The sequence below is a fragment of the Thunnus maccoyii genome, chromosome 9 (genome assembly GCF_910596095.1).
Source record: "Thunnus maccoyii chromosome 9, fThuMac1.1, whole genome shotgun sequence".
Taxonomy (NCBI): Eukaryota; Metazoa; Chordata; class Actinopteri; order Scombriformes; family Scombridae; genus Thunnus; species Thunnus maccoyii.
The window spans coordinates 19176237-19198220 of NC_056541.1; the positions used below are offsets into that span (position 1 = coordinate 19176237).

At 41.2% G+C, this 21984-nt stretch overlaps 2 protein-coding genes across 3 annotated transcripts; one reads left to right on the plus strand and one right to left on the minus strand.

Moving 5' to 3' along the window:
- Positions 1-1792: 1792 nt before the first annotated feature.
- On the minus strand, positions 1793-7331 carry tctn2 (tectonic family member 2). 2 transcript variants are annotated; one of them, XM_042421559.1, is made up of 18 exons: positions 7157-7331; positions 6825-6938; positions 6231-6301; positions 5490-5691; positions 5273-5373; positions 4964-5163; positions 4733-4853; positions 4457-4610; positions 4277-4360; positions 4059-4178; positions 3888-3962; positions 3670-3768; positions 3437-3554; positions 3247-3350; positions 2889-3036; positions 2578-2721; positions 2392-2480; positions 1793-2090 (listed from the first exon to the last, which is right to left on the minus strand). In XM_042421559.1, exons 1-18 carry the CDS (start codon positions 7254-7256, stop codon positions 1969-1971), a joined length of 2166 nt encoding a protein of 721 aa, XP_042277493.1. In that variant the 5' UTR covers positions 7257-7331; the 3' UTR covers positions 1793-1968. The 2 variants fall into 2 exon arrangements, with proteins under 2 accessions (XP_042277493.1, XP_042277492.1); XM_042421558.1 differs by having other exon boundaries at positions 4059-4181.
- A 1049-nt stretch (positions 7332-8380) lies between these two features.
- Positions 8381-20944, plus strand: si:ch211-225b11.4 (thyroid adenoma-associated protein homolog). Its single transcript, XM_042422271.1, has 31 exons — positions 8381-8560; positions 8653-8833; positions 8918-9004; positions 9088-9115; positions 9202-9350; positions 9450-9572; positions 9675-9795; positions 9993-10135; positions 10231-10315; positions 10399-10535; positions 11031-11228; positions 11321-12041; positions 12207-12359; positions 12474-12583; positions 12668-12828; positions 12915-13084; positions 13184-13342; positions 13459-13607; positions 13707-13844; positions 13937-14041; positions 14133-14333; positions 14447-14597; positions 14696-14948; positions 15711-15947; positions 16027-16231; positions 16841-17029; positions 17774-18033; positions 18121-18291; positions 18386-18649; positions 18741-18943; positions 19074-20944. The coding sequence occupies exons 1-31, from the start codon at positions 8451-8453 to the stop codon at positions 19319-19321; spliced, it is 5610 nt and encodes a 1869-aa protein (XP_042278205.1). The 5' UTR covers positions 8381-8450; the 3' UTR covers positions 19322-20944.
- Positions 20945-21984: the final 1040 nt, after the last annotated feature.

Sequence of the window (21984 nt, forward strand, 5' to 3'; positions counted from 1 at the left end):
GCGCAAGGTGTCCACGTTGAAAGTTTTCTGACATAAGTAGACAGCCAGCGCTTACTGGGACTACCAGTCTGTATTAACCCTCATCCCATTAACATATTTAACATACAAGGATTACCCCTTGACTGGAGTCGCCCAGACTGAATTTGTCTTCAGCAAACAATTCTGTTGCAAAAATAAAGCCTCATGGCTGGATTAAATTCTCCTTAATACATCCATGGGATTAACCTGTTAGAAGGGCCCAGAGCAAAAAAATGACATTGGGAACCCTGAGGGTGCAGCATTCTTTAAAGATCCCCTCCAGTCATGTTTTAAGATGTATATAAAATACTCTACTGTGAATAATAATTTGTGTCTGATATGGGTTTTCCACAAAAAAGGAGGGGAGGGGGGATTTTAAACATTCGTTTACCTTATCAAACAACAACAAACCAATTGACAAACAAAATTTGGGAAATTGACGTTTACATTACATGGAAACTATAGAGTGTATATATGATTGTTGACTAAACATTGCAGCAGTTATATCAGGGGAAAGGTTAGATGTTTCCCAGTATGCATTGTGGTTTTGCAGTTAGTGAAGGTCAATTGCAGTGTCTGCCCTTAAAAACTGTAGCCACATTTTCAAGTTGTGAGCCAATCATTTGTGGAATGAATAATGGTCAAAAAAGAAGACACTGGTTGTGAAAACAAGTTTTCTAGTCACATGGTTCTAGGATGTCGGTCTGTCAGTTAACATCAAATTTTGTTTAAACATTCATGGTCAGAGGACAAATACAACTGACTTTAGTGAACACCTTACTCATCCTCTATCGCATCACAAGGTTAACATTTGTGGTTGATAGTGACATATCTCAACAACTATTGGATGGATTGCCATGAAATTTACAACATATATTCAAGGTCCCTAGACGATACATTCTAACAACTTTGGTGATCCTCTGACTTTTCCTGTTGTACCACCAGAAGGTAAAAGTTTTCAGTAATGCTGTGATGTATCAACATCTACTTGATGTATTGGCACAAAACTTGGTAAAGGCATTCATGGTTCCCAGACAATGTATGTTAATGAATTTGCGATCCTCTAAGCCGTTCTTCTAGTGCAACCATGAGGTTGACATTTTAATTCTGATTGAAGTATCTCATCAACTATTGGATGGATTGCTGTGAAATTTGGTTCACATGGTTCATGGTCCACAGAGGATGAATTGTTATAACTTTGATCTCCTGACTTTTCATCAAATGCCGTCATCTGGTCAAAAATTCATTTTGTCCAATACTTTGTTTTATGACCTGCAAAACTCATGACACTCCCATCAGCCTCAGCTGTACTTCGTGTTGCTAATTAGCAAATGTTTGCACACTTACACACTAAACGTGCTAAACATCAACATGCTAGCATTATCATTGTGAGCATTTGTTAGTCTTGTTTCTTTTAAGTAGGACAAATTATGACATTGGAGACAAGATGAAAATGAGGGTAAACAAGGAGACAAATAAGATATATCTAAGTTTGTCCATTTTTTGGAGCAACTTCACTTTTGCCCAGAAATATCGGGTCATCCATACAGTGATGTCAGAGGCAGTGAAGGAGTCTAGGATCATAAGCAGAAACAGCTATGTTATGTTTGGTGTTGTGTGCACAGTGTTGAAACTCAATATTGTGCAAACAAACCAATGGATGTGTCAGATGAGAGGTTTGCACGAGAGGTTTACTCACTTTTCTAACCTATCAATAAGAATGTTGCAGTCAAATGTATGTTGAAGGATTGAGCTTTAAAAGAAAAACTCTTCATAGAAAAAATATTTTTATTTAAATATGGTGCAGCAACAACTATTTACATTCTCATAAACATATAAAATCTACATAACAATGTAAAATTAAAAAAAGTGTAACACTATTTCAACTCTCACTCTCCTATTATTTCTCAACCTATGTTTCTTCCTCCACATTTTTCTCTATGCTGATTTTTACAGAGAGGCGCTGTTCCACACTTGTCGGATTTGTCTCCATGGATTCCCAAGAACCGAGGCAGCAATGAAGAAGAAAACCAAGATAAGGCCCTTAGCCAGTGACTGAGAATATGGTTCACCTGAGGAAGATAAAGGTAAAATGAGTCGGTAATGTTACTGTCAGCATCCAGTCTCACACATAAGCAGTGTTCTGTTTCTTGGAGAGTGGAAAGTGAAGCTATAGTGCCACTGCATGCATGCATACACACACACACACACACACACACACACACACACACACACACACACACACACACACACACACACACACACACACACTCATCAGAGACAGCACAGGCTACTGACTCAAAGTTTTGCTGTAGTAGATGAACAACAAAGAGGTGCAGCAGGAATTAAGGCACCGAAAGATTAAATTCCCACCTGTGTAATACTTAGTGATGGGGAAGGCGAGCTCAGGCCAACATACATCATTCCTGTTACAGTCATACTCTGTGAAGTTGATCTGAAACCTGGGAAATGAAAAATCAGAACAGAGCATCATAATCAAGGTTAGTATCAGTCAGACAGCTCATACAGAAGTTATTTTCTTGTTGTTTGAGGAAGCACCTGGTTTTTGGTGGTCCAGTGTTTATAGGAATGTCAGTAAAGGTGACTGAGGAGGTGATGGGGAACAACTGAGTCTCCATTGGATCCAAACATGGGGAAACATCACCTCCTCCACACTCCAGTGCCCAGGAGGACAGGCCATAACTAAAAATGACCAAAACAAGAGTTTCACAATGACTTACCATACTTTGCAGATCTAATAAGAAATTACAACATATGTTGATTTATAAGAATCAACACCGCTACCTGATGTGAGAATATCATGTAATGCATAACATGCGTTGCAATAATTATATTATTTTTATACACACCTGACTTGCAAAGTATGGATATCCCTTTGAGGTTTCCCATCAATCATGCCAGTGGTTACACTCCAAACATGGATATGCAGGTGTGATGGAATCGCAGTGCATGAACTGGTGATGTTTTCCATAGTTGTGCTTGAGTTCATTGTCACAACTAAAATTTATATGTTGAGTTTAACATTTAGTTAGAACCAAAAGAGATAATAGTTTGCTGAATATTGTAACATTTGCTTTACAAGTTAAAATTACCACAACAATTAACAAATGCATGATCTCATTAGACATACAAAGATGGATTATACAAAAAGAAAACTTGATATATAAATATAAAAAAACATAAACCATAAATAAACCATCTACTTACATTTTATGGTCAACCAGTCTGCCATAGTTAGAGCATCTGGGTTTCCACTCTTTGCCACAAATATGGCTGTAATCAAATCTGCCTGGAGAGAAATAACAGCCTCTCTAGGGGGGAGAAAACATTATATATTTTTTAATTCAACACATAGACATTTTGTAGATTAAAGAAGAACTCATAATGAGCTACTCACCTCAGGAGATTACACTGAGTCAGATTCTGTCGGCTGACAGGTATCAGGCATCCTGATGTTGAATTCTCCCCAAACAGAACTGGTTTCTTCTCAGCAGTGGAACAGTGTCCATCACTCACTTGTAAGCAAGTCAAAAAAAGGTGTTGAGTCTTTGTAAATTGACATAGTGCACTATTGATCTACATGCATGGAGACAGTCATCAATGAAATTACTTTGACACAATGGGAGTTACCTGGTTTCCAAAGATTGACTGACGTCCTCTGTATTGAGCCTGTATTATTTTCCCGAGTATCTACAATTCCAGCAATAACAGGCCTTCCCACCTGATATCCTGCCATTTCAGATGTGTGTGTGTTAACCACAATAACAGGGTGTATAATATTTTGTACAAAACCATTAATTTCCAAAACTTGTGTCAGGACAAAGTGTCTTACTGTATCTTGTTCTCACCTGGGTTCCCTGAGTTGGGCTCACCCATGAATTCTCCATTTAGAAACACGGCAGAATACCTTGTAGTTAACACCACTGTAAAGGAGACAGAATGATAAAAATAAATCAAATATAACTAGCAACTGTAACCGGTCTTAAGCCAAATCATGAGCAAGTGTTATGGGGACTTACCACTGTCATTTAAAGTGACAGTCCCAACAGTGCGTGTCAGTTTGATACTTGTGATGCCATTTCCTTTCCAGTAGAATTTGTAATCCAAAGCCAAAGTCACGTTCCCACACACCTGCCCCTCTACTTCAGAGAGATAAAAATAAATAAGTAAACAGACTTCAATATTAAGGTTAATTGTTAACTTGGTGCAATGGAAAAGGATGTTGAAATCTCCTTACCTGAAGACGCAACTGCATACGTGCTTGAAATAAACTGACTCAAGTCAATGGCCTCTTCATCAGTTACATCCACTGTAACATCACCTGGAGTACATAAAGAAAAATAAAGACCGATGGAGTCACATAGCTCCAGAATATATCACAGCGATGCTACAGTTTGTTTAGCAGGTAAAGACATACCCCCTTGCCCATTCTTCACTTGAATCCCCAAATCTGTTAGTAGAGTCTGTAAAGGAGATCCAGCTGGACAAGACTCTAGTAGGGTGACACATTTGACCTCGAAATCTTTCAAAAATGCTACAGGAGCATTTTTTACACAGTGTCCAAGAGCCCTCTGTGGAACAGACATATAAGAGGCATTATTTTTTACAGCTTTGGCAAAAGCTACCAAACATAATATTATCTCAAAAAAAGCTATTATTGCAATTATTATAAAACATTGTACACATGACTAACCTGGGGAATAGTGAAGTACTGATCATTTAATGTTAAAATGGGACTTCCTTGACTGTAGACATCAGCTGGTGCTGGTGCTGATAAAACAGGCCTTTGGAAGGATGGGCCTGGCTTTGGCATACTAGACAGGTTAAAGGGCAAAACATAAACAATGAAATTACAGCACAAAAAAAGAATAACATAAATAAAAAAAAAAACACCACCAACAACATGTATTCAATCATTCCTCACATTGTGTCTCCCTGGTAGAAGAGCCCGAGGTAAGGGTTGTTTTCAGGTGGAGAAGTGACACATAAAAATGGAGACCAATCTGGGGAGTTTTCAGCAGTCTGCACAGAGCACTGATAGTCTGGAGCTGGAGAGACTTGTCCACCAAAGGGCCCTGGGAGACAGTGGGACTCAAAAAGCTTCAAATCTTCAGTGGAACAGTCCTGTTAAAGCAAAACACAAATAAGACACTGTAGATTAATACAGAGGCAGATATACTGGCCTGAAACTCACTGTTCTCTTGTTTAAAGAATGTAAGAACCATGTAAATACCTTGTCACAGCAGCAGCGTACATCACATTTTCTGAGTGTGAGGTCACAGGGACAAGGGCCCAAGGGTTGGTACACTTGGTTTGGAATGACTGTTTTATTATCTGAAATCAGTCAGATATTTATTGGCAGTAGCTCTGATTATTTCAGAAATATTTGAGTGATTGCATGCTTTTAATGAAAGCCCATACTGATGAGATAAGAGTTTTACTTGATTTACCAGATCCGGTGTTAGCAGGAACCAACAGTGCATAAATCTCGGCCTGAATCAGTAGTGATGCCTGAGGTGTGCCGCCCACACAGGCTGACACCTGAAGGGTCTCCAGAACACACAGTGGCTTTGAACAGCAGTCTGTGTCTGTCTCATTATCACCACACAAACGCAGATTTTTATCCAGTCGAAGCTGAACTCGAACTGCAGTCTGGGGCACCAAAAATAAAACAAACATGATGAGGCATGAAAGAAAATGCCCTCCGTAAAATAACAGCTCTGTTAAATTAATTGTGGGACATTTATATAACTCTGGAAAAAAGGAGGGGAGCCGTGAAATTCAAAAAAAGTGAGAGAATTTAATCTGCTCAATATGTGGACAAATACAGGAACTAAATAGCACGAAGAACACAGAAAAGGCTGGATCAGCAGCTACTCTGGATTGCTCTTCTGCTGCCTGAGGAAGAACGCCATGCTTGAAACGTGTTGCCGAGTCTGTGTTCTTCATGCCATTTAGTGCCTGTATTTGTGCACATATTGAGCAGATTAAAGTCTCTCATTTTTTTTGCATTTGAGGACTCCCCCCCTTTTTCCTGAGTATTTTCACTTTGAGAAGCAGCTTTCCACTGTTTTCCGTACATTTATATAACTAAAACCCTACATCTACCTTTTAATTACCTCTAAATTTAGCATTATTTCAGCATCCTCCATGCGTGTGATGAAATTACAGTTTAGCGATGAGCTTCTTACCTTCCCAACCTGTTCCTTTGTGAGAACCCACTGCGTTACCTCAGCTTCACATGATGGAGAGTCAATGCTTCCTGTAGAAGAAAACAAATAAATCAGTCTGTCCAATCTGTCCAAAATGACAAAAGTTTACACAATCACAACGTAGCCACATCTCTCCTTTCATGGGCCTTCAAACCGCAGAGTGATTTAATCTGGCATCTTAATATTTTCAAACACAACAAGTTTTGTTTTTGTTTTGTTTTTTAATTCAATCTTTCCTTAACCAGGAAAAGACTCAAAGACTCAATCTCAGAACCCTGAAAAGTGGTGATTGAGTCTGTATCTCAATACAAATATCTAGTAATAGATGATTCTCTCTCTTTTAAGCCTCACATTCAGCAATTAGTGAAAAAAACTGAAGTTGAAATTGGGTTTTTATTTTACAAATAAGTCTTGCTCTTCCTATGAGGCCAAAAGTTGAACAATGTATCGGTTCAATTTGTCATATTCTGATATCTGACCAAGGAAACATAACTGAAAACATGACAAATTGCTGACAGATGGCCTTGCTGAAGGCAAATCATCAGAAAAGTTTCACTAATAGATTTTACTTACCTGTTGTATTAGATGGAGATACTGTCCTCAGGTTCAGAGAGATGTCCGACGTGTTTCCAAGCAGAAGTGTTGTGACTGTGGGTCCAGTTGCAATGAGATAGGACGGCTGGAAAACTGTTGAACATAATGGTAACATGTCATGTTTACTGCATCCAATTTTAACTACATAAAACTAATACAAATGTCGTAACATTAAACGGTAGCAACAGGCTGATAGCACTGTTGTCTTCTTACTCGCTCTTGGCTAGTTGTTTAGTTATTTAGCTAGGTTTGCTCGCATAACGTTAGATTTCTAAGCTACATGTCAAATTAGGTATAAATTAGGTTCTTACCGACAATGTTTTGGGTGTCAGCCAGAGAAATGAACAACAGAAGACATACAAACTGCCGGGAATTAGACGAGGAAAAGGATTCATCAACCACGTTAGCCATTTGGTCCACTTCAGATCATACAGACAGTTTACATATTTGTAAGATGTTTGTGATGCCTTGGCAACGCAGAGAATGTTCTTGTTCTGAGAAACACATTTATACTGAAGCAGCAGAGAGCGCCCCCATCTGGTCTGGAGAGGAACATACCTACAGTCTACAGTGTAAGGACGGGTTCACAATTTATCAAGTGAGTCAGGTGCCCAAATGAATATTGAAACAGGTTTTTCTTGCTGTAATCATTCCTCCTGTTCATACTGATCATTAGAGGATCCCTTCAGAATGCACTTAGAATATAAGTGATGGAGGCCAAAATCCACAAGCCTCCTTCTGTGCAAAAATGTATTTCAAAGTTTCTAAGCACTGATATTTTGGGCAGCTCAACAGATTCTCCTTCCACATATCTTTTGATATATCAGCCCACAGTTCTTTACTCAAAGCCTTCCTCAGATTAACAGTTGAACTTCAGAGTTAGTTAGCACTGAACAGATATTACCAACTGACAGATTATTAAATTAAATATTTACTTGGTTGAAAAATGTGACCTTTCTTCATTCTGATTTTATGTTTTTCTATGATTCTTACAATTACTATCACACTCAACTTTTAAACTGTATCTCATCTTACAACTGTTCCAAAAACATTTGTTTAATGATTTGTCTTTCTTCTATTATGGCAAAAATCATTTATACCTACTTCATATAGTCTCCCCTACTTGTTTAAGGTGTAGCAGCATTAATTCTTTTACTTTTCTCTCTTTGTATCATTTTGTATCTTTATCTACTGTCTCTTGTTCTGCTTTAACAATTAATTTCTCACCTGGAGATCAATGGTGTGTTAAATTTGTCTTATTTTATATAATATATCATATAATGAACACATGTGGAAACCATTTTGTCTTTTTCCCCCTACACATTGAATGATATTAAACCTACATTGTAAACCTGCCTTGTCAATACTGTTTATGTTCATCATGGCAATAAAATCATTTTGAATTTTAAATAAAAAAAAAACCAAAAAAAAAAAAAAAAAAACATGCAGTCTTCATCCTCTAGGTGTCAGCATGTCGCTGTAAATCTTAGATGACCACTTCTTCACCAATAGTAGAATTAGAGATTTGTCACGTGACCAGTGCACCGGCGTGGGTCTAGTGTGTCTGACAGCAGTTTATCTCTGCACAGTGGAGTTAATACAACAATGTTGTCGTTTGAAGATCTGATGACAAGTCTTCAGAACTGTGTGATCACCGAGGATCAAACACCAGAAACACTCGGGCTCTTTATTGATAAACTATCTGAATCCTCCAGGTTGGTACCTGAACTTAACTTCCCATCTCCTGTAAACACATTTTGTCACTAAGATGTAATAATGACTTTATAATTATTATTTGCATGAACAGGAGTAGTGTGAAAAGATGCAAGGAGCGCAGTTTAGAGGAGGCTGTGCAGTTGCTGAGAAAGATTTCAGAGACACAGCTTCATGGTTTAGAGGAGAGTCACCTCCTGCTTCTTGTCAGACTCCTCATCTCCTTGCAGCTGCAGATGGTCAACATCTCCACAGCCTGTCGAAAAGTAGACCAGGTCAGCCCTACAGTGTGTCAGCTCCGTGTTCTTTGTTCAAATTAAATGCATCCTATTGAAGCTTCATTCTCATTCTCTTTACAGATGCTGCAACACCTGGCAAAGGTGGACCACCAACTGGTTTTTAGAGAAACCCAGCTGTGTTTGCACTCCATAACGCAGACTGATCAGGTACAGAACAGTTAATTCACTTGTGTTTGCCAGAACTTTACATAAAGACACTACAGATAACTTTTACCTCGTCTTCTTTTTAGATATTGTCTTTTGAGGATCTTCAGAGAGGTTAGTGTTGACTAAAGATAACATGATATTATAATCTGTCACAGATTTTGTATGCAAGTTTTTATTATATTGTTGTTTTTTTTCAGCCTGTATGTTCCTGGAAGACAGCACTGTAGGTCGAGAAGTGTGGCGAGAGTCATACCTGTCCTTTATAAATAAAGTGTCTGAGTTATTCCCTGTTGTACTGCAACAAGAATCCCTGAGAGATGGACCGCTGTGTTACATTGCTGTTAAGGTAAATGTGGAGCGATGTGCATCATGAATCACTCAGAATCCACTGCATAGACTTATCGTGTGAACTTTGTTACTGATCTGATAACTGTGATCTCTGCAGGTGTGTCTACAGATATTTCAGCTGTTGTCCAGTGAAGTGGCTCCTCTAGTGTGGAAGGAGGAGAATGAGAACCAAGCGGTGCAGAAGATCCTGCAGGCTCTTATGGACATAATCCTCGGACAGGTGTCTTACTGATTCGCTACTCCAGGGTCTCTTATTGTAATCATAAATATTGGTTCATTGGTGTAGGTTCCATCTCATTAGTCAGTGTGTCCTGTCTTGCAGTGCTGCAATAGGGACACTCGTCTCCTGGCGGGCACTGCTGTGGCCATGCTGATCAACACAGCATCGGAGAGCAGAGCTGCAGGTGCCGCTGCCTGGAGTCTGCTACAGGTCTCTCATCCAGGTATGTAAGCACCAACACCGCTGGACAAGAAATCAGCATGAGCCTTTTTTTTTTTTTTCCTACGTTACATGTATGATAACCACCCGTTTGCTTTGATTTCTTTCCTCTTGCATTATATCCACACTAGAAATTCTACAGCTGAGTGTGACTGCATAGAAGCTCCTGACTGAATAGTTGTTATTCCTGTTATTTCTCAGAGCCCTGGCTGCTGACTGTTGGTGGTCTTCAGGTGCAGTGCCGCCCCACAGGGAAGGACGGAGTGGACAGGCTGGCTATGAGCAGGGGCCTCCTGACCTGCTGCCGACCTCACATCTTGCTTGCTTCGCATGCGGATGCCACGGTTAATATAATGCATCAAGAACGGCACGCTTTAATTTTAGTATGGTTTTTTTGGCTTTTTTTTTTTAACCAAATCTATCATTTCTGTCTTTTCAGAGGTGTCTGCTGCTGGATGGTTTGTTTCCTCTGGTCTTTGCTTTGTGTGAGGAGAAGCTGGACTGTCATCACTTTGCCTTTGAAGGTGAGTAATGTCCAAGTTGTTTATTCATGGACTTAAATAGAAAAAAAGAAAAGCACCTGTTCAAATATGACATGCTGTTGCAGTGTTAACACTATGGCTGAAGAAAGTCAAAGAATGTCTGGCTGATATTTGGAAGATGACGGGTGTTCGTCTTCTGCCGGACAACAGCAGCCTGCAACAACAACTCATTCATGTGATTTGGACCAATGCTGAAAGCCCAGTGAGTTGAATTTCTTTATGAGTATTTTTTTGTGTTATAATATTTTCGTTTTCTATATTTTTAATGCCTGAGATTTAATGCAAATCTCCTTTGGTTTAGTAATAAAGTTGAATTAACATAATTATACGATTATCTGAAAAAACATTGGACTTTGGAAACTCAAAATAAGCCAAATAATGCAAGATATGATATATGCCAACAATACTGTAACTTAATAATCACGGTGTAGTTGTGTTTGTGGGTAAAACTGTAGAAAATAGTTCAAATTTGCCCAAATTGCCCAATTTCACTCAAAAGAGGTAAAGTGTCCAAGAATTGTATACAGTTTTGTTTAAACATCCAGTTCTTTCCTATAACTAAAAAATATATTCAATACCACCTTCAATAATAGCCATACTCTGAAGTTTCCAAGCAACAAGCCACATCACATAGTGGACCTCATGTGAGTTTATCAAATTATTTAACGATAAATTACTCTTTTATTTGTGCTGGCAGGTGGAGGGCGTGTCAGAATTTGTGCGCAGTTGCTTTTGTCTGCTGCTGGACGTCTATCAAATGGACTGTGAGCAGTTTGGTGACATAAAGAAGATTCTTTATTTAAATCTACTTCAGCGAATAATCAAACTCCCATGGGAAGCCAAAGCCAAATATCATCGCCTTTGTGCTCTTCTTCCATATCTGGGTACTGACATGGTGAGGATTAATGATTATTACAGTGTTAATGATGCTGTGATGTTGTCATCTGAGCTCATGATGACTCCATGCGTGTTTCTGTAATCAATCAGGTGCTGGATCAATATGGTGAAATACCCAATCATCTCCTGAAGTGCCTGTCAACCAATCACCTGTCACCATGTGGATCAGAGCTTTACAAGTGTCTGATCCAGCAGCAGAGGCGAGAGCTTTGTGATGGCTCGCAAAAGTCAGCTGAGTTGGATCTGGCCAATCAGTGGGCAAGACGTTGGCAGCCTGTCCTTCTTGAGGCGCTGACTTCTGATGTGACTCTTCTACAGAACAACAGCTCAACACACTTACTGCCCTGCACCTTTCAAGTATTCCCCTCTGCTGTGGAGCTGCTGCTGGCCTCCCTGGACCCGTTTGCCCCCGGCCACCTCCACGCCTGGGCCTGCATCATGAGTTCCTACCGGGCCACAACTGGAGGCTCTCCCTGGGCTCTGCAAGGCAGCTCGACCCTTAAAACCCTCCAGCTAGCTCTAGGATCTGCGGATGACAAAGTACGACTTGCTGCTCTCAGCCTCCTCTGCTGCAGCCCAAAGACCAAAGATACTCCAACTTCAGAGGAGCTGTCAATAATGAGGACCTTCATCCCTCAGAACCTGAACTGTGAGTCCTCGCCTTTTCGCCAACATTTTCAGGCAGGAGTGAAGAAATTTCTGGTTCGTATCAGAGATGGCTGCTTGGCACATGTCAGAGGACCAAAGGGCAAGAAGAAGGAAGATGCCACCATCTTGGAAAGGGCACAAGAAATGCTGGACCAGGGAATAGGTGAGATGATTGACAGCTGTTGTTAGTCTAATATAGTCTAATATTAAATGCCTGTGTAGCATTGTTTGTAATTGAAAGTTATGTCCTTTTACAGGACATGATGGAGAATTTTCCCACTCTTTTGTCTTCTCCCCTGTTCATAAGAAACATTTTTTAATCTCCTAGGTTTTGTGGAATGGTTGGGTGAGCTTCCTTACTGCTATCTGGCACCAGGGCACAGCTATCAGAGGAAAAAGACTGTGTTGCTGTTGCTGTCTGCAGTGCTGGAGACCTGCACAGACACCTGGAGCCCCGACAAAAAAAAGGGACAACCTCCAGGTCAGTTTGGGATGCCTGTGATTGGAAAATGGAGGCCAAAAAAACCCAGACATCTATTGTTTTATAATATTTTTGCTTGGAAGTTTAATAAGCTCTTTGAAATCTCCTCTGCAGTGAACATGGGGTCTCTTATTAACTGTGCAAGGCAAAAAGGAAAGTGGGATTTCTTCTGCAAGACAAAACAGCTGGTCCTCATCAGTTGTTTAGAAGATTCTACAAACGAGGTAGAGCTGCCTTTACTTGACTCATAATCTTTTTTTGATTGTTCAAATTTAATATATGAAATCAAATATTGTTTTCTTCTACAGATTCGGGAGCTTTCGGCAGGGTTATTGTTGAGATTTTTCCCACCAAGTTTTCCAGATGATATCGCTGCTGTGCTGCTCACACGAACCAAACAGCTCCTGTGCAGTCCTCGGGTGCAGGAGGCTCAGATGGGAGCGCTGATGACGAAGATTCTCCTTCAGAAGTAAGCCTCGTCTCCTACTCTCACACAGAAATGTGTCTGCTTTAGATGTAATGGGTGAGAAGTTATCAGTTGTTCATATCTTTTAGATCACAAGACCAGTCTGAGGACTGCGGGCCGAACAGTAACATTAATGTCAACTGTGGAAGCAACACAAAGGCCTCCAGCTTTGTTAGACTCCTTGTGAGGGAGCTGGAGGAGCACTACCTCACAGCCAAGGCTGACATGATGCTTGCTGCCAGAACCAAGCCTATACATGGTGAGTCCTGAGACCTACAACTCTGACAACTCCCATACCGATGATGAAACCCAGAAAAGGTCTTCAGTTCTTTTAATCCTGTCTTGAATCATGTTTCAGGTGTTCTGAGTGCCCTTCAGAGGTGTTTGCTTGAGGCACCCAGAAGCATCTTTGACACACTTGGCCACAGTCTGACCATTGAGGTACTGGGCCTGCTGGAAAATATCTCTCTGCTTCTGCTGGGTGTGTTGTGTGGAGACACTTGTGCTACTGAGAAGGGTAATGGAGCAATCTGCAGAAACAGTACTGATTTAGGGATAAAGGATGCACCAGTTCAGATTTATGACTACACACACTATCTGCAGTGGGCTTTAAACTGCTGTGTTTTGTCTTAGATGCCGCCCCTTCTTTTTGTGATATGGGGAATGCCATCAGCTCTCTGATAGCCCAAGCATCTGGAGGAAACCATGGGGATGGAGAGGAGTGTGTCTTGCTCTCTGAAGAACACAGCCTCATTCTCACCTGCTGCTGGGTCTCTCTTAAGGTAAATCACAACTGTAGTGGCAACTTCACATTTAGTAGTTATCTTATATGCTGTATGTGTATTATAATTGTTATTTCCTCCTCTACTTTTTCTAATTAGGAAATTGGGATCTTTTTAGGTTCTCTGGTGGAGAGAATTCTTGCCGAATCCAAACCCAACAAGTGCCTACTAACAAAAGAAGATCTAATAAAAGCATCAAAAGTATTCAAAAATATTCTTCTCAAATGCCGTCACTGGGTAAGTTTTATAAAACCATCTGAAGGCATTAAGTCTTTTTCTCACCTCAACTTGCATTTGGCTTCCTGGAAAAACATGTTTTTCTTCACCAGGGGGCAGTAGAGGGATGCTGTGTAGGTTTCACCAAGTTCTGTGCCTGTCTACTCAGCAGCAATGATCCACATCTTAGGGATATCCCAGCCCACATGCTGAAACAAGTGAGTTGTGGTCTTGTGTATTTTTCCTTAATAAATGCAGAAGATGCTTGACTGCTAGCTTACAGATGTATTTTCTTTCTGATCTCTTCAGGGATTGCAGGTTGTGCAGTCCCCTCGTTCTACTTCTGTGACCCGGAGGGCTGCAGGGTTGCCTATGCTCATCCTGTGTGTCCTGTTAGCAGAGGAGGCCAGTAAAGCACGGCCACTTTTATCCCACAGTATGCAAACCTTACTGGAGACAGCCAGAACCCCTCTACCTGACAGCTGGGACCAGACACTGGACCTTCCACAGGTTCATAGACAGAACAGCAGCAATGAAGATATTAGTCTAACCTTAAAACTTTGGTGTCTTGATACCTACAGGTTGTATATACATGTAACACCATCCACACATGTCCTTTACAGGTGTGTGCGGTTCACACTTTGCAGGCCCTGGTGCGTGGCTCTGGGCTGGGTGTAGCTATCCTTCAGTTTGCCCCTGCTGTAGCCATCTTGTCTCTCACTCTGCTCAGTTCTCCCTGCTGGGCCATGAGGAATGCTGCTCTACAGCTTTACAGTAAGACAAAGGCACATTTAGAGCTTTACTTTTAGTCTGTATTTGTGAAATGAAGCATTGCATGAGGACTGCTGATATGAAATAAAATGTCTTTCCAGGTTCTCTTTGCTCACGAATGCTTGGTCAGCGGCCCAGCAGTGAAGAGGGTGGCCCTACTCAGCACGGCATGTCGCCCCCTGCCTTCTTCTTCCACTACCCTGCGCTCCAACCCTTCCTTCTTGCAGAGCTGAGAGGGGCAGCACATAACCTCCAGGGTCCACCTGAGGAGGCCAGACTTCGCCTGCAGCCATCACTCTACCCTATTCTTACTCTGTTAGCCCAACTGCAGCCTGGCGTCCAAGACTCAACTGAGTAATCTCTCTTTACTTCTCATTAGACAGTTTAGCCAGGTTACAGGGGTACCCCAGTGATTTAGTATTGCACTTCCATAAAGGTGAAGGATTTGAGAGAGATTTAAAGAAGAATAGTCCAAATCGAAGCAGCAGAGGCAGAGATATCCTGGTTCTTAGTCCATATTATGGTTAAGCTCCAAAAACACTGGATCCTACATTTGTCATAATGCAATAGATAGCACCTTTTCATTAGACCACTCCTGTCTGGAGTCTCTGAAACTCCACACACAGTTTGTAACATGGGCTTTCTGTCAGAAGTTTATTATTTCCAAGCCCAAGCTGAGATAACTGATGACATCACTGTGATATCATCAGATTCTTTTCTCAGACCAGAGCCACATAAGACTTTATACCACAGTCTTCACAGGCAGAGTAGTACTCGTCATGACCAGTAAACTGACCTTTATGTGTAAAATCACTGGAGTACCCCTCTAGCTGTCATCATTTTTTATAGCCGTGTTTATAGCAGTTTTTATCCAGGCTTAAAGTATGCAGATTTTTATTCCAACCAAAACTCAGACCAGCTGGCTCAATAATCTGCTCCACTTTACCAGAGGAGAGGGAACTTTTAATGGTGTGACTCAGGACCGCCGGTTAATAAGTTGGCTTTTTATACTGTATTTTTAAGCAGTGTAGATAGATTAAGTGTTGCACATTCATTCATCTTTATACTGAATTTTATTTGACCAAGTGACCGTTTTCTCTCATTTTCTTCTCCCAGAACATTGTCAGACTTCCTGCCTCCTTTACTGCAGCTGTCTGCCAGTCCCATTTACAGTGTGAGGGTGATGGCCTCGAAGGCTTTGGTTGCCATGACTCCCCCCTTAGAGTACATGAACATCCTCATCAAACTGACAGCTCAACTGCCCAGTCCACTGGATCGCTGCTGTCACAACCGGCTCCACGGACAGCTGCTGCAGATCAAAGCTGTTCTAGACAGAGCTCTCTGCACAGACAGGTAAGACTAAAAGAGCTTTTTTATTCATTCATCAGACACTTTCAGGCTTTTTGAAATCCCAGTGTGTCTCTATCTGCAGTGCCCGTTCAGCTGACCTATGCGAGGTGCTGAGCAGGGTGGATGCCTCGCTGTGGCTTGCAACTGAATCTCAGCGCTGCCCCCTGGTGAGAGCAGCCTACCTGGCCGTGGCAGACTCACTGAGAGGATTCTGCTGCGAGACCTACCTGTCAAAGCTCTATGACACACTCATGTGTGAGCTCCGTACACCTCAAAAGGGGCTTCAGGTGCGTGACACACATTTCTCAAACCCTTGCTTGGTAGACTGACACTGCTGTTTTTTGGGAGGGAGGTGAGGGAGAGTTTGAGAGATGACTTTCAGCAAAGGTTTCTGGCTAGAATCAAAACAGGTTTGGTGGTTTGTGTCTTAAAGGCCCTGAAGGTGTTTTTATTTTTTCAATTCGTTTTATAAGTATAAGTGAGGGATGATTACAGGAATTTTCTGAGTCAGTTATTTCAAGAGTCATCATCATCAGTTGAGATCATATGAGAGATTTCTGTCTGTGTTGTTTTGTTTGTGCACTTGTCACTGTTTTGAAGTGGGCGGGCTCAGTGGTGGAAAGCTGATGTCCTATACTTTTGTGCACCAATCAGGATGTAGCAACATTTGAATCAAAATGTGATGACATTTTGTGGTTGTTAACTGATGTTATTAATAAATCTGATCAAACTACATCCAGTTTTTGAGTAATAAATAAAATCTGTATTTTGTAATCGTTGCTTTTTCATTCAGGAATATTTACGTATAAACATAAATATTTAAAGATTGAAACCAAGTTTTCCGGGGCAACGCAACAGGTATTTTTTCTAAAGCTTTATTTATGTCACCTCCACAGGTTGGACTGTCTTCCTTCCATCAAAGAGCCGTTCAGTTTCTATGTGCAGACCAGAAGTGGGCACGTCAAATCTGGGACAACTTTTCTGCAGCGAGCCCTGATCTGAGGCTCACATTGGTCACGTGGGTGGTTGATGGGCGAGGTTTGCAGCAGACCAGTCTGAAAGAGGTGATCCAGAGGGTGTTGCAGGTGAGACATGAACTGCCTCCTTAGACTTCAGGATGTCGAAAACAACTTTTTCAAAAACCTGTCTAACAGCATTCGGTTTAAGGACTTTCTTAGAGCACAATGTGAGGAAATCGGGGAGGCAAAGATAGGCTTAAATATAATGCTGTCTGAGGCTGAGATCTGGCTGGAGACTTTTTTTCCCTCTAACATAAGAGAGGGTGTGTCTGTTTGCTATTATATTTTGCAGGGAGACTTAAGCACAGTTAAGCTTAAGACGTCTTTTCATTAGTTGCTCTGTCAAAGTTCATGTTGGTTCATGTAGATAAACTCAGCATGTTACATTATCTAGACCGGCAATGACTTTCTGTTAGTGTGATAAGATGTGATACTACATATCTCCAGACAGAGTAGGTAAAGATGGCAAATACTGTTATGTGGCCTAGTCATTTGTTTTATAGGACTTGTTAGGTCTTATACTCTCCTTCAGTTGGACTGGAGCACCCTGTTTTCATGGAGCTAATTAAACTTTACTATAAGTTATAACAAACAGGAAGTATGGCATGACATTGTAATAGAGTTGTTGTTTATAATTGCAAAAACTGGCATTCTTTACTTTGCTGTGTGATTAAAGGAAAACTTTTTTTTCGTGATATGCATCAATGTTGAAAACACATTTTCAAAGTCTGCGCCCCTATGTCTGCCGTTAAACAAAAAGATAATTTGATAATAAGATTAAAGGAGCGCACCGATGATCTTTATCTCCAGTCAAACCTGAGGGAGGCATTGTTGAGCCACTGTGTGGAGTACCACAGGACCTACCTTGCAGCCCTGGCGGCAGTGATGGCTGGAAGTGATTCTACTTCACCCCGATGTCCCCCTCAGTCGGCTCTGCTGGAGGAGTCGGTTCTGCTCGAGTGTCTGGATTTGTTGCTCGTTGACCTGGAGGAGCAGAGAGGCGGGCCAGAGTTCCTGTCGCAGGCGCTGTATGCTGCTAATCTACTGCTTTCCCAGCGATCAGACTCCAGGTCTTACATATATTACTCTTTTTACTTCACATACTGAGACTCTTCTACCTGCGGCTCTGACTTACTTTTTATCTTTGTGAAAATCAGTTTTAAGATTTCTATGATCCAGCGTTGGTGTAGTGTCTTGGAATGCCACCGCTCTCCAGACGCCACCGAAGTGCTCCGGATGGCTTGTGCTGAAGCTCTGTGTGTAGCTGGAGTCTCCCTAATGAGCGGCAGCCCGAGAGAACACAAAACCCTGCCAGACATCATGATCAGGTACTGAGAAATGTCTAATAGGGTTGTCAATCAGATTATATATGATAATTTGATGCCTGAAAACAAGTGAAAATGTTGAATCTTTCTCGTGCAGGTTGATCAACACAGGCCTGTATTTGCTGCAGGACCAAAGCCAGCTGGTGAGGATGAGAGCGGCCTGTTTCACCTCCATGTTGCAGCATGCCAGAGGAGGAAGCCAGAAGAGCGTCTACCTTATGCAGGTCAACCAGGCTCTGCCGTTCCTACTAGACTTGCTGCTGGAGGAGTGCTGGGATACGCCTGGCACTTTGGAGGTGCTGTTGTGTCACCTGACTCAGCCTGACCTCAGAACTGTGCTGAGAGAGGCCTCAGACACGAGGTGCGTTACCTCACCGAATCAAATACACTTGTACAAACAGAGCAACCGTGATTGAGTGTTGTCAAACTGTTATTACTGCTCTCTTAATCAGGTGTGCCAGTCTTTATGAGCAGGATGAGGCCAACGTGTTCGCGGAGCCCTCTGTGATGTCTGCACATGTGTTGCCTTACCTACTGCGGATGGCTGAAAAGTACTCTGAATCCTCTGCACTGGCACAAAGCCTGATTGCATGGGCAGAGGAGAGCGCTGCACAGGTGCTAGACAGCCTTACAGTGTGCAAAGAACTCCAGCCAGGTAGTACATTAGCTCGTCGGCCTGATTAAAAGCATTTGGTTGATAAATTTCATGTCATTTTAGGATGTGATGAGCTGCGATGTACTCTTAATGTTCTGTTTTACAATGAGATTATTTCTTTTCTCCTCAGCTGACACTCTGAACTCGGCCTGGCTATCTCTCCTCATGGACCCCCGCTTACACAGCACCCTGTGTGGCCTGATAACCAGGGCTGCCTTCCTCCTCCGGCTGTTGAAAACATCTGATGACGTACGACACCTTTGTGATTCTTCAGCACTGCATGAGGCTGTGCAGGAAGTTTGTAGTCTTCTCAGTCAGAGCGGTGTCCACTTCCCCACTGCTTTAACAGCTGCTGTGGCTGGAGACCTGCCACTATGACAGTACGGAGGAGCTTTTTCCGTACGCTCAATGAGCAAAGGCTTTTGGCCCATGAGGCAGCGGATAAAATTACCTGTGGATATTTCTGGACTGTCTATGACATCTACATGTGCAGCTTTAGTGTGAATGAGTAGTGCAACTGCTGATGCTGCAGTACACCAGCACTTGGCAGACTGAGTAAGTTATGTAAGAGCTCAGTGGCTGCACCCAGTTGTATCCATCATCATATTACCTATACAGAGTAGAGACCCGTTAGGTGGAGAACAGTGTAGAACATTTCCTCACAACCTCTCATGGCCTCTTTTTTGCTACAATCCTTTTAACAAAGACAGCTTATAAAATGAAATGAAACTTTTGAGGCTTTATTCATTTTTTTTAATAAACAGTTTTAATATAGGTAGGATTGCCCCCTACCTGGACAGCCCCAGGTCTGTCTGTATGCTCATTCTCATTCCCAGAGCTGACCTCTGTTATTCTGTGTTGTATGTTCATGTCTCAACTGCAACAGTAGCCACGTTCAGACTGATGCAGTGATGTAATGCAACAGCATCTGGAGAAATTGGCTACTTGGTGCCCAGCAGGGGAATATAGTGTACGGTTTAATGCCCCATTAGAGGCCTTCTGCCTCAATAAGTGTCCATTTTCCAGCCACATGAGGGCTGAAGATGATTGGGTAGATCTGATAAAGAGCTGGCGGTTGCTCCGCAACGCACCACACACTAGAGGAGTCTTACATCACCACAGAGCTTTTGTTTGAGATAGAGGGTACAGTACATGCTGTGGTTGGTCCATTTTAGGCAATTAACTAAATGTACATTGAAGTTTTTGACCATCATGTGATGGTTTTATTTCCTTGGGGTATGATATTGTTAGTGCTGATACAATTGTCAGAATATAAGTATGGGAACAACCAATATATCAACATATGACTGTAAACAAGCAGATTTCCACTTTTTTTACTCTAATTTTTACTGTACCACTTTTTTTTTTACTGTACCGTTCTTCTGCACGTACGTACCTCTGTATCAGTTCAGGTTTCCATTGTGTTTGCTTGAAGCATTGTAGTTTTGAGCACATAGATTATGCAACAGCTATGACATAAAGCCTGTGATAATGATTCATACTTATAACTAGTGCAGTGTATTTCCTGATGACCCACGCCAAAATGAGCACCTGGTGTGTACAGCTCCATGAGATTAACATGCACCTCAAAGGACGCTACAGATGGTTCTTGTTGAGAACATGAATGAACATAATACTACATCAAGATAATGACTAATAAATTAAAATTGTAGGGCCAACTGTGACGTACATCATCATTAAGTGTGTTGAACTAAGCCAACCTACACAACAGTATATATTTAAGGCGGGAGAAGATGGCGGCGTGTACAGATAGAGCCGCTCTTCAGGGATCATTACAACTTTCACACTTACTCTACTTTTGTTTTAACTGTTTTAACTTGCGCATAAAGGCTCAGGGACTGTGATGCATAAATGTTAGTGTTTTCTAGTGTCACTTATTTTTGCACCTTGATCCCAGAGAAATGCTCTCTCATTCTGCCTTACACAGAGATATATGGTAAGATGACAATAAACTTGGACAATAAACTTGATTTGATTTGATTCTTATGTGACAAATGGTGTATTGCTTCTCATAACCATAAAACAAACCCATATATTACAGTGTCCCAGATTTTCATCTAATTTAAGACAAAAGATTGTGTCAAAGTCATTTAAGAAAGTCTTTAAGAAGAAATACAAGTGGGGGCTTGAACTTTGCTCTACATTAAGACAAAAGGGAAGCAAAACATGAGGCTCAGTGTGTGGCCTGAGTCTTTGATACAATATCTACATATCTCTAAACAAAGGCATAATTTAAGCTAAAAATAAACAATCCATTTTACTTTTTATTCAGCCTCTGACTATCAGACTCTGCTTGTGTGTGCAATATTGTTTCTTCTGCCTCAACCTTGAAAACGAAGTTGGAAAACTCAGATCAAAAGCGAAGTTAGGTACAACAATTTTAAGGTACTTTTTGGGTGTGTGTGTGTGTGTGTGTGTGTGTGTGTGTGTGTGTGTGTGTGTTTGCATGAACAGACACATGTTTAGCATTTGAGGCACAAGGGAGGTGTTTTTCCACTGTTGTATCACAAGTCAGCCCTTAAACTTAATAAATAACAAGAATCAAACGTTTTCTATTCTACACATGGAATTATAATGAAAATGTTAATGAATTAAATGCCTTTTGACCCCTTTGAAAAAGGAGTTGAGTAAGTTTAACTGTGCATTTAGATTTTTTTTAAAATAACAGTGAATGCTGAATACAATAAAGTGAGCTGTTGAGGTTGTTATTCTGTAAAAGTGTGATTCTTTCATATGATCAGTGCTGCTTAGTTTCATTTCATCCAAACCTTTTGAAGTGCTTGAAATCCCCTGTAAAGCCCACAGTCTCCTGTTGCACACTATCTACAAGCAGGTTTAGGCTTTTAATCTATAATGGCACATTTTTGCATGCTAACAAGACTTTCAATATCTTGAATATATGAAGTTAATCCTCAGCTATTGTTTGTTTATATTTTTGCTGTTTCTATTTCTGACTAAACAGGAAAAATTAAATAATCTCTCATTAAATTGTGGAAATATTACCCAACTCTGACCTTCAG

Excerpts from the sequence above, each read along its gene's own strand:
- tctn2 (XM_042421558.1), bottom strand. The coding sequence starts at position 7,256 with ATGGCTAACGTGGTTGATGAATCCTTTTCCTCGTCTAATTCCCGGCAG. Across the intron at positions 3,351-3,436 it reads ACTCAGTGTAATCTCCTGAG|AGAGGCTGTTATTTCTCTCC; the intron begins GTGAGTAGCTCA and ends TCTCCCCCCTAG. Across the intron at positions 2,722-2,888 it reads ATCCATACTTTGCAAGTCAG|TTATGGCCTGTCCTCCTGGG; the intron begins GTGTGTATAAAA and ends GGTCATTTTTAG.
- si:ch211-225b11.4 (XM_042422271.1), top strand. The coding sequence starts at position 8,451 with ATGTTGTCGTTTGAAGATCTGATGACAAGTCTTCAGAACTGTGTGATC. Across the intron at positions 9,573-9,674 it reads TGGACATAATCCTCGGACAG|TGCTGCAATAGGGACACTCG; the intron begins GTGTCTTACTGA and ends CCTGTCTTGCAG. Across the intron at positions 14,334-14,446 it reads AGACACTGGACCTTCCACAG|GTGTGTGCGGTTCACACTTT; the intron begins GTTCATAGACAG and ends TGTCCTTTACAG.